This window comes from Falco punctatus (genome assembly GCF_963210335.1).
Source record: "Falco punctatus genome assembly, chromosome: 4".
Lineage (NCBI taxonomy): Eukaryota > Metazoa > Chordata > Aves > Falconiformes > Falconidae > Falco > Falco punctatus.
This window is the reverse complement of record NC_137583.1, coordinates 74,220,878-74,235,147: the sequence shown is the minus strand read 5'-3', so window position 1 is coordinate 74,235,147 and position 14,270 is coordinate 74,220,878. Positions and strand designations below refer to the sequence as shown.

At 36.8% G+C, this 14,270-nt stretch overlaps 1 protein-coding gene across 1 annotated transcript in view; it reads right to left on the bottom strand.

The window, feature by feature from the left end:
- RUNDC3B (RUN domain containing 3B) overlaps positions 1-14,270 on the bottom strand; it is a 57,433-nt gene that overhangs the window by 22,167 nt on the left and 20,996 nt on the right. The window contains exons 5-8 of the mRNA XM_080386382.1: positions 12,055-12,144; positions 9,055-9,135; positions 7,488-7,656; positions 1,740-1,897 (exon numbers count right to left, since the gene is read on the bottom strand). Of these exons, the coding sequence (XP_080242508.1) occupies positions 1,740-1,897; positions 7,488-7,656; positions 9,055-9,135; positions 12,055-12,144 (498 nt within the window). The remainder of the gene's footprint in view (positions 1-1,739; positions 1,898-7,487; positions 7,657-9,054; positions 9,136-12,054; positions 12,145-14,270) is intronic.

Sequence of the window (14,270 nt, the reverse complement as noted above, 5' to 3'; positions counted from 1 at the left end):
ATGACTGGCGTTGACCATCAGAAACCTGCTAGGTTTCCCTCTCCTCAGTAAGGAACTATGAGTTCCTAACACACTTTTAAGAAGAGTTCATCTGTCAGGCACGCTACACTCACAGCAATAACAATGCAAAATTATACCTCTCCCTCCAAATATCCAGTGTAGTTCAGGCTCCTGACTGCAGTGTCTCACAAACAGCTATACAAGAACACACTGTCAAGATACAACAGAAACTGCTCCACAATTTGAGCCTTTACATAAAAAAGCCAGCAAACAAAATCAAACTCCAAAGACAGATCTTTAGAACAGTTTGATTGCATATAGCTCAGCTAAAAATTAACAGCAGGTCTGAACATTCAAAATCTCCAAGTATCAGAGTGGTTTAAAATGAGCTCACACCTTCCCCCCATCTCCTCCAAATAATGAGGGAGGCCAGAAGTACAACACGAATCATAAGCCGTATCAGTAAGTTCAGCAAAGAACTCAAGAACAGTTATCTCAAAAGCTTACAGGCAATCAGCAGCTGAGGGGTGGGGGAGAAAAAAAGACTTGGAAACCCATCTTTTTTTCTTCCTCAGCTCTGAAATTGGCATAATTAATGTAAATTCCATATTCCTGAGGATTTTTATAAAATCCATTTCAAGTACTGGCATAAAATGACCTACTACAAGAGAGAAGTGAAGGAAAGAGGAAAAAAAAACCCAAACCAACTCTGTTTACAAACTAGAAGTACTTTTTACTGCATAGAAAAGACCCTTCTGGGTGGTGTCTCTGTGAGACATTAGGCAGAGAGAACCAAAGTACCCCAAAGCCGTCTTTATTTTCTCTTCATCCTGGATTGTTTCAAAGGCCACAGATGACTTCGATTTTACTTCAGGGCCCAAACACATACAAATTACTCCAGAGAGAAGGTAAAATAGTCTATCTTGTATTTGTTATGAACAGAATGGAATATACTATTACTGCAGATGTATACTACAGCAGCTTCATTGCAATTAATCACCACACAGTAAGTCTTCCATCTATCTGGGTCTTGAAACACTACCAGGGAGTGTCTCTTCAATAGGACAGTACCTCCCTACCCAACAAACAAGGTTGGGAGCATAAACTATGTAAGTTTCATAATATACTCGATTATTTATCATACTAGGAGTCACATATGCTATTAAAAAATTAAGCCTTCTCCTGTTGTTTTAGCATTTTGTCTTGCATTGAGGAAAGGGTGAGTAGCAAACTGTTTCATCAGTTTGAGTATTTCTAGGACTACCAGATGAACTTCTACTGCATCTGAACAACATGCAAATAAAATAAAAGTATTTATTTTCTTTGTATAGATTCATCCTCTCCTGCCTAACATTTTAAATATAGTCTTCAAAAGGAAGCTGCTTCCAGTATTTTTTAAGGGTAGCCTTAAAGCTGGAAGTAATAAAATATAAAGAACATTTTTTATAAAATGTGTTAAAAATTTAAGCAAGTTTACTGTAAGCTATTTCAGATCTAAAAAAAAATAATTTAATCTCAGAATTATTCTGTCTTACATTACTGCAGTTCTGAGGGGAGCCATTTCTGAATACAAGACTTGCCAGGAACACCACCCCCCCTGAAACGTAAAATACATAAATTTCTTTAAGTAGTTTGATTTGTTTCCACAGGACCAGAAGTTCTTCACATTGTATAGTTAAATAAGTTAAATTATTTATGTAATACTGCTCTAATAACGTTTCTCCATTATACTAACTTACAACTGGTCTTGCAATTCCACAATGATATATTCCAGCTGTTCCTTCTCCATTTTATGAGCTAGATCCATATCTTCAATTCTTTGTAACAGCAGTTTATTTTGTGAGACAGATTCAGATAGCTGGTTTTCTCTGAGTCGTACCAATTCTTCAAGGTAACCCTGGAAATGTAAGCGTTAGAAAGCTTTAAAGAACACACTATCAAAAAAGCTTTTTCATTATGTATGTTTACATTTTTCTGGTTTAAGATGTATACAGTTCTACTTTGGTTTTGTTGTAAGGTGAAGGGTTTTTTATTTTTTAACAGATCAGTAAATCATTTAGTATGATATTTCCTAATAGGTATTAAAAAAAAATATGTACTTATTTATATTCCTGTGGAAGAATAGAACAATGGATGAAATGAGACAGGAATGAGACAACATGGAACACTAAATCATTTTTCAAAACAGAGAACAGTCACTAGTACAAGAAAAAAATTAGAATTCTACGAATTAACAGATGCAGGATGTTACAAATTCTGTAAGGACAAGAGTAGAATGTATCTATATGGAACCATATACTTAATGAGAGGGATCCAGAACTATTACAAAAACATATCCAACATTAAAGTTTCTATGAAAACTGCAATACCACATCATACATTAAAATGACAGAAGGTGGTTATTGAAATAAATATTAATCTACAATAAAGCATAAGGTATGACACCTGGTGAAGGTCACTTCTTTTAGTAACATTGGACATGTACAACTGGAATGTGCATTTATGTTGTCATTTTTCCCACTGATACTATAAAAGATAGGGGCAGTCCTAATCACAGTCCAGCTACTTAGTCATCTACAAAAATCCACAATGTATTTAACAGCAACTGTGATGCCACATGGTCACAAAGTATGTTCCCAAATTACACATTTGCTTACAACACTAAGCAGCTATCTCTTTTTCTTCTTCAAGCAGAGTCCCAGCATGTCAGATGTTAATAACTTATCAATTCTTAGGTAAAGTTGGCTACAATAAGTCTATATAGCATAAAATTTTGCACACTCCTTGAAGTCTGTGGAAAAATGTGTCACACTTTCATAGGTGCCTACATAAACCCCCAAAATTAAAAGAGGTTGTTAAAAGTAGTAAAATACTACTAATATCACCACGAAGACTATTAGAGGCTTGGGGCATCTCCCATATGAGAGGAGGCAGAAGGAACTGGAATTTCTCAGTCCAGGTTTGGGGAGAAGGGAAGAGCGGGAGAAAGAGAATCATATCAATATTTAATGTCAGGGTGTAAAGAGGATGCACTCGGACCCTTCTCAGTGGTATCTAGTGAAAAGAGGCAAAGGGCACAAACTGAAATACAGGAAACTATTTAAAGGTAGGAAAAAACTTTTCCTACTTTTAATTTTTTTCCCCTATTTTTAAATGAACACCAGAACGGGTTGTCCAGACAGGAAGGGAATCCACATCCTTGAGATATGCACAGCCTGACTGAACAAGGCCCTGAGCAACCTGCTCTAGTCTACCTTTTTTTGAGGAGAGGAGTTGGACTAGACAGTCACTAGAGGTACCATTCGACCACAACTATTCTGTGATTCTATTACTACATACAGTTCTAGCCACTGGATATATTTATATTTGATAGGAATTTATTTTAGTCCCAGTACAAGTTTCCAAGGAATCTTCACAGCTTTTCAGTAGGCCTGATTCTACCCCGTCAAATGTTACTGTTTTCTTGACTGTTAAGCTACTCCTTGGAGCTCTAAGTAGTGCTTTGAAAGTACTAAATGATGCATTAGGATATACACAGATTTTCTGCCTCCCAGAAACATCAAACCTTTTACAAAGATGTTTTAGATATAAAGCATCAGTATCAGAATACTATGAATAGTAAATACCTCTATTGATAACAACATGGAGATGCATCATCCCACCAGTGAAAGCATATAAAACTCTAGTATAAACAGTACACAAAAAGTCTAGAGGTTTACTACACAAAAGTGAACAGTTTACACCATTCCAAAATTGGGAAGAGGAAACTTCCACATAAATAACAAATGTGTAAACTATGAATCATTAATTTGGACAAGAGACAACTTGGAAAAGACAAACTCATATTTCCAGAGCAGCCTTGAGAGGACAGGAAGTAAGAGACTGTACATTTCTTAAAATACAAGAGCTAAGCACCATGAAATCAAGCTAGTAGGAGCCAGATTCGAAAGACAGTAAAGGAGGTAGCTTTTCACACAACAGATGGTAGATACACAGAATGCTTTGCCAAAAATATGGTTTGAATGCTAAAAATTTACATGGGGTCAAGGGGATATTTTTAAGAGAGATCCATCATGGGTTACTAAACAGACAAACCTTACCATATTCAGGAAGTCCTTCAGCTGTTATGGATTGGCCAAGAAAGTAATAGAAGAAACCCAGCACATTTATATCTGCTTTAGTTTTATTCTTCCCTCCACATCTACTTTGGGCAAGTATCCAAGATTGGATAGTAGGATAAGCAAGGATTCCTGGTCTAAACCAGCACAGCAATGTTGATACAATAAAGCAATGCTAGGATTTACCCTGCTAAAGTACTACCTGACTCTATTCTACAATTCAAACAACTCAGAACACACAGATACCTTTATCTCAGCTGCAATGCAATTGCTAGTCATATTGTGACCCTGGTAAACATCATTCACCTGCGCTATTAACGACTGCGGTACACATACTTAGAAGGAAGAAAAGGAATTTATCATTGTTTGCGTAAAGTGAATGACCATAGAGTAAAAGAAGGATCCATCAGACTCACAGTATCAGTTACTACAAATATATTATTTTTAACTGGTCTTCATGTCACAAACATCTAGTTTTCCAACACACAAAATGTCAGAAAGCCCCTTTGTTTGAAAGGAAACACTTTGTCTCTGATTAACTGGTACCTATTGCACTGTGTGCAACTCAATTGTTGCTGCAACTTATTGCCATGAAAAAGGTCCTAAAAAGGGAAGGAGGGCAGCACTCTGGAAAGGAGCGCTATCCCATGATCCATCTAACCTTTTAATGGTCATTTGTTCAAGTTATTGTAGAGCACATGTAGTATAGTCAAAGCAAATTACATAAAAATTTGGCACATCCCAAATGAAAATTAGACAACGGAAAATTCTGTCTGTGGAAATAAAAGTTATTTTGCTGCTGCAATTTTCAAGTAGGCATTCTAAAGGAGGGCAATTAGGAAAGTGTCCATGGCTGTCAGAGTAGCTATCATTTTGAAAATTGTAGTAAATCAACAAAGTTTTCAAAGAGTTATCATAAAACTGACTTGAATTCACCTCTACATTAACTGTCTACACAAGCTTGCAGTTCATTAAGACAATGCTACTATAATGTGACTCACTAAAATGGTAATGCTAAAAAAAATTGAAATACTCCGTATCAGATCAGCAAATAACTTCCCATGGAATAAAAATGTTTCTGAATCTTAAGACTCACAAATAAACCAAAACCTTCATCTGCTGTCACAGCCACTGAAGATCTTTGTGCTTTTGCAGATGTACAGCTTCCTAATTATTCTGGCTAGTGGGTCTGGACACCATGTTCCAGTATTTTTGCTATAGATGTCTGTCACAACTTTGATGGGGTACCCCTTCTTGGGGTATCCTTGGAAATTAACTACAAAAAATTAACATCCACCCATTCTCTTCAATGCTTCTCTGGAGTTGATGACACTTGCCTCATTAAACCCTAAAATATTTGAGTCTTCAGGAGCGGTTAGGAAGAGCAGAGTTCAAACTGATCCTATGTTTTTGTCTGGATATAAGGATGAAATGCCGTCCTTGAATATGCTCCTGTACTTCAAGTACTATTGGGGTAGTGAGGGAAAAGTTTTAATTTTGTTTATGTATTTGAAGAGATTCCTTTTGAATGGCACATTTTGTTGTACAAAAGCAGGTAAAGCGTCCTCTGTGCCAGGGATAGCCTGAAGGAACACAAGTTCCTTCTATACAGAAAGTGATACCACAATGGCTGAGAAGACTGTACCAGCAACCTGGATGCCAACATTTAAGGTCGTATTTCAAAACCAAGAAGTGTAAGGGACCCAAAATAGAAAAAACATATTGCATGCATATTTTTAAAAAATACCTCGCACATCTATTATCCCACAGTAAGTCTAACTTTTTCCACTGTTACTTAGAAGAACTTTAACTAGGTTTTCCTACATCCAATAAAGTAAACTGACTTTGATTCTACCCATTCTGTACTAAGACTGACTATACTGACTAGCTATGTTTACCCTAATGAATTGAACTCCACCAGGACTCATTCTCGGGTACATTCTCTCAGTCTGGCTATATCTGTACTAAAACTAAACTAAAGTTCCAAAGGACCATGGTCAAGTCATACTGCTTATTTGTGCTTATTATGATCACTGACAAACACTAATTCACGAACTGAGACCTGAAACAATATGGCAGATTGCTAGTTGCCCCAGGCCAAAACCACACCAGCAATCATTCTTAGAATTTAAACGTGTATGTGACTGAGTTGGTACCAGGATTTTGGCTACAGTTGAACGTACTGAGTCCCAACTGGTAGAATATCCATTCTAGATCCCATATGCCCCTCTTCTTTCTTTCTTTCTTTATTTCCCCCTCAGTACAGTAAAAACTAGAAAGGCAGAAAGATAATCTTGTGATTCTAATGCCCTAAAGTACAGGAAATAATTACACCTCCAAGCACCCTTATGTAGTTCCAGCCTTTCATATGGTTTACTGTGTTCAAAGTTTCATCAAAATCAAATCCTGACATTAGGAAAAAAGAAAACTAAAAAAACCCTAATAAATTCTTTAAAAACATTAACCATGTTTTTTATTTTTCTTTCCTTTTGTTTTTCCTGACCCCTCCCCCTTTCTTTTCCTGTGCACTGTTTCTTCGGTGTCTGTGAACAGTCTTCCCCCTTCTCTCTGCCACTAGCTAATACACGTTTTCGCTGTAGTTGTAATATAGTATTATCAAAAGCTGACAAGCACTTTGCCTTTAAAAATATTAAAATACTAAAAAGGTTTGGACATGTATTTCACTTCACCTTTAACTTACAGTATTTTGGGTGGTAGAGGCAGAACCTACCTTTGATTTCTAAAATAACATTCAGTATGTTACCTAAATTATTAAAACCAAATACAAACACGCTTCCCCCTGCCCCATTCTAGCTTGAAGCACATCTTAAAACTTTATACTTTCTAAAAACCCTTCTCGGTATCACCGAGAAGATAGTTTTGCTTTTAATTCCTAGACTGATTACTTTGCTAATCATTTTTGTTTACTCTAGGGCTAAATGTTAAAGTTTAACATCACTATCGTTATAAAAGCCTTCAACTGGCAGTCCACCTACATCAGTAAAACTCTGTGGCCTCTAAGGAGAGGAAAAATCATGTGGACAGTTGTGTTCACTTCAAGTTCACAACCTAACAGCTTCAGAGATACACTGAGATAGGAAAAAGGAGCCAAAGCTTCTACATTAGATTGTGATATCTGATCTCCAAATGATTATTTTCTCCCCCACACCCCCATCCTCAAACATCTTTTCCTCTCAAATCAGTGAGCAAAGATACTCAGATACTCTGAGGATCATAAAATTTAAGACCACTTACGTGGACCTAAATAATATTTAATATATTTTTCTGCCTTTACTTAAATGGGTACGTCACCAGTTGGCTGGTGATGAGCTTTGGCTCCATCACCCCCACACAAAACTAATCTTTTACCTTCTGTTCCAATGCAAGCCGGTACTTCTGTTCTACCCTTTTGCATTTGTTGTACCAGCTGTTTTCATCCGTGATGAACGGAGGACCAATGTTCTCTGGAGTACTGCCTTCACTGCCACTGCTGCCCAGTGTTCTTAGCTCTTCTTCATCACTGCTGATACTGTCAGAACTGAAGGATTGTATTTATTAGTCAAGAGAAAAACCTGCATTTGTTAAAATGCAAATTCCCCTTGAAATTACAGTTCTTAAAGATACTCAAAGCTCTGTAAACCAAAAAAGAATCAAAATGTTGGGAAAGGACAGATCACTAAACAAAAATTCTATTTCAAGCACCTAAAGAGTGGGACAAAAATTTTCTTGTGATCTATCTTAGTCAAGTCGTCTTAGGCAAGTCAGACAACTGTATGTGGGATACTGTCCTGGAATACAAAGGACCAATGCATTGCAATAAGCTAAGGAAATGGTGACTTAATCTACCCTTCATAAATTCAGGGCAAAGAGTGGTATCTGACAATAGATTTTACTTGTTTCTAAAAAGCAGAAAACTTAAAAAGTGATTGTCATTAAATTACGATAAATTTAAATGAGAACGTATAGTTATGGTTATAGTGAAGACCATGTGCATGGTATTTCACAGAACATAAATATCTCCCTACATTGTATGCAGATTCATTGTCAAAACATCTCCATATCATCCAGAATCAATGTATGCCAGAGAATTCAGACATCTGTCTCAAAGACAAGCATTTTTATTTATCCCGATACCCATTTGAAATATTCCAGCTATGCTTTCCACTACATCAACAGCATTTACTAGCTTCTTAAGTAGTGATTCCTACAACCTGATGATCTTGCCATGATGCAAATTCTGCTTTAACTGAACCATGCAAATTGTCATTAACATGTAAGCTAATAAGAATTTTAGCAGAATATCTAGGGTATTTCATATCCAGTTGTACATCTTCAAGACTATTAGCACCCAACTGCTTCCTTCATTTTGGCATACCTAACAACAGAACACATCCCATTAATTCCCATGCTTTTTGAAGATGCTAGATTTCCATCTGATCTGTTAGATAGTGATCATTCTTTTTGTTATTAATCATATGGTTGACCAGAGGAACAAAATGTAGCTGGAAGGTTAGACTGTATGCACAACTGCTCATGATTTTCTATTATTGCTAACTGCTCATACTGCGTATCTCTATATTTCACAATTTACCAGGGCATATATAATTTTTATTTACAAAATAACTACTTTTAAGTTTACGACTACACAGAAAAGGCCCCAAAGAAAGGACAAATTGGTCTGGCAATCTTCAAAAGGAACCAAAAAGTTTTTTTCCTGCTGAACTGTGATTCTAATTCAAGTAAACAAAGTTAGCATGACTCACTCTGATGAGTCATGCAATAATTCCACTAGTCTGAAAGAGCAAGGTAGCCGAGTGTACAGGTTTGTGTTTAGATATGGATATTATTGTGAATGTGAAATGGAAAGAGGCCCAGTACAAAGTAAAATTTTGCCAACAAAATAAAATTAAAAGAGCAGTGTAAAGATAAAAAGTACCTTTGGGTGAACTTCAAGTACGGTGTATAATCTATGACAGCTGGAAAGCTGCCATCCAATCCCTCACCCTTCAGACAAAAGCTGATAAAACAGAAAAACAATGATGAAATTATAACAAGAAAACTAAATGACAGTGACAGTTGAATCTTACCAAAGTGAAATTTGATTTTTCTTAATTTTTTGGTAATAATAAAGGCCTAGAGCATTCCACAGCAAAATCCTACTCAGCCAAGCTAGACTGTTTAATATTAAATGACAATCACTGAGCATATTATAGGACAATAAAACCCCCACCAAATTCCACATAATCAGGGAATCGATCAGGGCAAGTATTACAAACCTTAATTTTTAAATTCTGAAAATAAGAGATGGATTGCAAGGGAATAACAGGAAAACTAGCTGAAGCAAGAGAAAAAGCAGAGCTATGGATGAGCTTGGAATCTTCAGTATTTAAGCTCATTTAAAGTATTTGCAGAGTGCTTCTGTAACCATCCTACTAACTTTTAAGTCAAAAATCAGTCCTCAAAAATATTTCAGTATCTTTCATATGCTTTCTGGTGTTGGACTGCAGGAAGATGAGGAACATTAATGAAACTAACTTTCAGACAATGTTCTTGAATGGCTGTAGCTTTATAAAGCTCATCTACACTGTCTTCTTTCTGTACTGGATATAAATAACTGTATTTGAATCATGTTTAATTATCATGTGACAAAAGCAATCATGCTTCCACAAGGCTCATGTCCTTCATTCTTATGTCACCAAAAACCAGATTCTAGTAAGACACAGCTTTTGCTAACTTAATTGCAAAGTGACATTTTTGACAATGCAGTCACTTAAGTGGTATTTGGAAAGTATATCTGAAAGGTTCTTTTTTCCCCCTAAGCAAAACAAAGCAAACAAAACATAGTCCTGCAAAACCACAATTACTTTGAGTAGATACATAATTCCACATTGCTAGGGCCAGGGTGGGAGAGCAGCAGGGAGGAATTTAGATTCTGCTTTCACTTGGGTTGCCCCATCTCCACCCCAAAGTCTTATTTACAGTTCCACATAGGTAAGACAGTCAGCACTTAAAAGAGACTGTTTGAACTGAATAAAAAAAAAAACTATCTCAAATATAACATGCAAAGAATGGCTACAGCCTCTCAGCTATTCAAACCACAATACTATGAATTTTACGTGGCACAATAAAAATGCTCCTGTAGTACTGTTCTTATTTTGTCCAGAAAATTTCTAGACTCTTAAAAGCTGCATTGGCAAAAACTTAAGTATCTCCAATGAGAACCAATTATTAGTCTGAATACTGTTAACAGATACCTATAAACATGCCTACGTTAGAAATGAGAGGACAAAGGAAGAACAAGTGTATTCATAGAACTAAGCTCTCATACCAGTAGCATGTATGATATGTACCACTGAAGCTTATGCAAGGTACACAGTCAATTGATGATTATTTATGGAAGGATTTACATACTGCAGACCTACTCTCACTATGCTTTTATTCATGTATAGCTATAGTCCTTCCTAGTACAGTGCTAATACAATAGCAGTTTAATTTTGAATGGCGTAAAGTTTAAACTAATAAAATCTGGTAAGATTTGAATTTGCTGTACACAAGGCTAGCTGTCTTACCATCTTGCAGCACACTTCCATTCCCCCAGAACATATGTTGAGAATGCAGTTAAGCCAATCTCATGACTATATGCTGGCAAAAGCAGCTATCCTGCATTTTCAACCTCTCCCTTGTTTTGTTTTTTTTTCTTTTTATCTTCTCCTCAAACCTCAACACCCATTCCCTTTCCCCTCCTTATAGTGATACTGGAACACACCTGACTCCATGATGAGCTAGATCAGCCATCAACACCTGAATTTTTAGGGGTTTTTTTCCTCTTTAGCATCCAGTTGCAGTTCCACAGGCAGCTGAACGAAATGCTCACTGCCACTAGAGAGGGAAGATATTACTCAATCCTTTTTATTCCTTCTCTTCTCTAAGCCTTATGGTCCCATCATCTCTGCCACTAATAGGATACTGCCATGAACTAAACTAGCTAACAACAAAACCTGTCTTCATACTGGGTATGTTTTTTTAAATCTCTAACAAGTTCAGCTGGCTCACAGAATGGTCCAGCAAGCCTCAGAACTGGTATAAGGGTACATAGGCATGAGTAAATCTCCAAAGGCCTTTTTGCAATAGTCAATCACTCAGTGCATCCCATGAGCCTACATGCTGTTTTCTGCCAGTTTATCTCCTAAACTGGTTTGTGACAAGCATTAATGATGCTGGAGGATAAATATTAACAGTGTACTGCCAGGAGACCTAAGAAAAGCATTATCACTGTCTTTTTCCCTGTGCTTTATTATGAAATCCTTCCCCAGCGGCTCTGTATGAGGCTAGGTATGTCCAGCCAGGCATATTAGTAGGGCCCTGCATCAGCCAGGTTTGATCTTTTCATAGGCACTGTAGTCTTTATACCTTGCTGATATTTCTTTTACATATATATATATATATATATATCTACACACACATACACACACCAAGATGGTTTTTATATTACCTAGAGCACGCTTGCACCTTTATTACTCCAAAACACAGAATTAATTGTATAACAAAGCACACAAAAATCTAGCAATCTAGCTAGAGATTGCAAAGGTAAATTCAAACAATTTGATGGTACTTTACAGTTTGGCTGCAATTAAGTGTAACACAAATTAATATTAAATGGTCATTTGTAGATCAAGCTTTTAAAATCTAGATCCACTAAAGTTAGATACCTACACTTTCTACGTATGTAGTTACAATACTGTCACTGAGCACCAGGGCAGAACCACGTACTTCATCACACAATTTTCCTTATAGTTTAAAAATAACCTTCCTTGTTCCCTGCCACCTAAGTTTTGTCTCTCAAACTATCAAGGGAATCTAACAACATTTACCATAATGCATCAACTTATAAGTACTTTCCCTGAGCACTTTGTAAGGAAGCATGCAAATATAATACCTGAAATCAATTGCATTGAGTCCCAACAGCATACCAGCAAGCATATTTGCTTCTTCACCAAGAACAATTGCTCCATCTTCATAAAACCGCCTTCAATAAAAAATAAATTAGTTCAGTTAATACCACTTTCTCTCAAATAATAATGTTTTTTATAGTTAACAAAAAACTGAAGAAACCTAGTTTTAATAAAAACAACTTTTAGGAACCCCAGGTGCATTCATATTGCATTTCAAATAAAGCAAACCAATAGACTGCACAGTACAAGATACCACAACCTTAGAGCACATAAAAATCTACACAAAAGCAAAAAGAATTTACAATATTAGCCCTAAGAAATAGTAGAACAGGATGGACAAAATACAAAGAAAATTATGAAGATATCTTATACTTTACTGCTGAAAGGAAGAATTTGTGTAATGTATATATATAAAAAATAATTATTCCACCATATGAAAAAGAAATAGGTGTGTCTCAACTGTACTTGCAAGCTCTTTTAAAGTTCAGCATTCACTCTTCATTCTTGGTAGTTGATTACTTTAAAGAAAAAACATTTTCACAAATCAGCTCTATTCCAGGTAGCATACTACTTCTTAAAATACTGCACGTGGGCAAGATGCACACTGCATCCAGTTATTCTGAGATTTTAAATTTTCATTATTTGAAGGAGGGTTGTCTTAACACCATTTCTAACTGTAAAACACTTATTGCCTAAAGTTTTAAAACTCCATACCTTGATCTCAAAACACATTTCATGTATCCTGGTATATGCAGACTTGTGAAGGCTGCTTGAAAAAGCAACGAATAAAGCAGCAATTGTTAAATCTGTATTTCCTCACCACCTCTCCATTCTCCCATTTATTTTCATTTTCTCTACCCAACTACCACAGAAACTACTTCCAGACAGAAAAGTTCTATGCACAGGGCAGGCGACTAGGACCCACCACTGTGATGCATGGCCTTGTGAAAAAGGCATTTGGTCCGTTTAGCAAAGTGCCACACAACTTTAATTTCTGTGTTAAAGGAGTCTTGGGGAAGCAGCAAAGGCAGAAAGGTCACTAAAATTCACCTGAGCATTACATGTGGAAAGAGGGAAACCCAAGAGCTGTTCAGTACCAAAGGCAAGGTTGAAAGGTCACTTACCAGAAGCAGATACACAGTGCACCTACACTTTCTGGCAATATATGATTGCAAGAAGGTGCCAGGTCACTGAATGCAACTTATCTTTCAGACAAATACCAGCAACGCTGCCCTACCAAAAGCTCCATCTGGTTTTAAGAACTGTATGAAAGCATTGGGATGGCTCAGCAAGAGCTCGAGTTGGCTGTATGGCAAACATTCGTAAAAGACACATTTTGGGGCACAGCTCCAAAGATTGAACTTTATTACAATGCACGCTGTCAGAAGTCCCACTTCTGTAGTTTCCTAACAGACATCCACTTGCTGTAAGGAAACAAGTTGTCCAAGACCTTGGATGTTCTCAGTAGAAGCAAGAAATCTGGAAGACTTCCTCTGGGAAGACAGAGATTATAGTCCTGACACTGAGACTGTGATGTACAGACATGGCTCTCTACTTTCTGACTGCGGGAAGTGTACCAGGGGCTAAACTGATTGAGACAAAATACTGAACTAGATGGACTTTACAGTCTGATTCAGTACAGTTACTGTTACTTGTGAACTAACAGCAATGTTCCCAGTACAAGATTACAAACCATTTGCCTAGCATTTGTAAAATCACTGCCAGGTACCAGTCTGTGCTGTGTTCAGTTTACCTTGTAAAATGGTGCCGAGGAAGTGATCACAAAAAAAAAAAAAAGACAGGGCATACTTGTAATGATGAGACACAGATGTTAGCCTGATAGAGGCAATGTACCTTAAACCAGCTACAGTAATCTAGCCAAAACAACAGTCCCCCTGGAAAACTCACAAATCTTTCAGTGCTATGCAGTTGACTTCTCACAATAGAAGAGTCTACTTTAACTTAAAAGCTTGTGCTGGGCAATTTGTTAGGAAAACAACTGTGTGCCCATGCTTACTCCAACTCTCCTCCAAGTGTTAGATGCAGATCCAGCACTAATAATGTGCTGCTTCATTAAAGGACTAGTCCTAAGATCAGGCACCTAAACACAATGAGGTTTAAAAAGAGTTAGCAGTATGATAGATGAATCTCATATTCTACATACACATGTGTAACGTATGGTATCTGTACTTCATAGAAA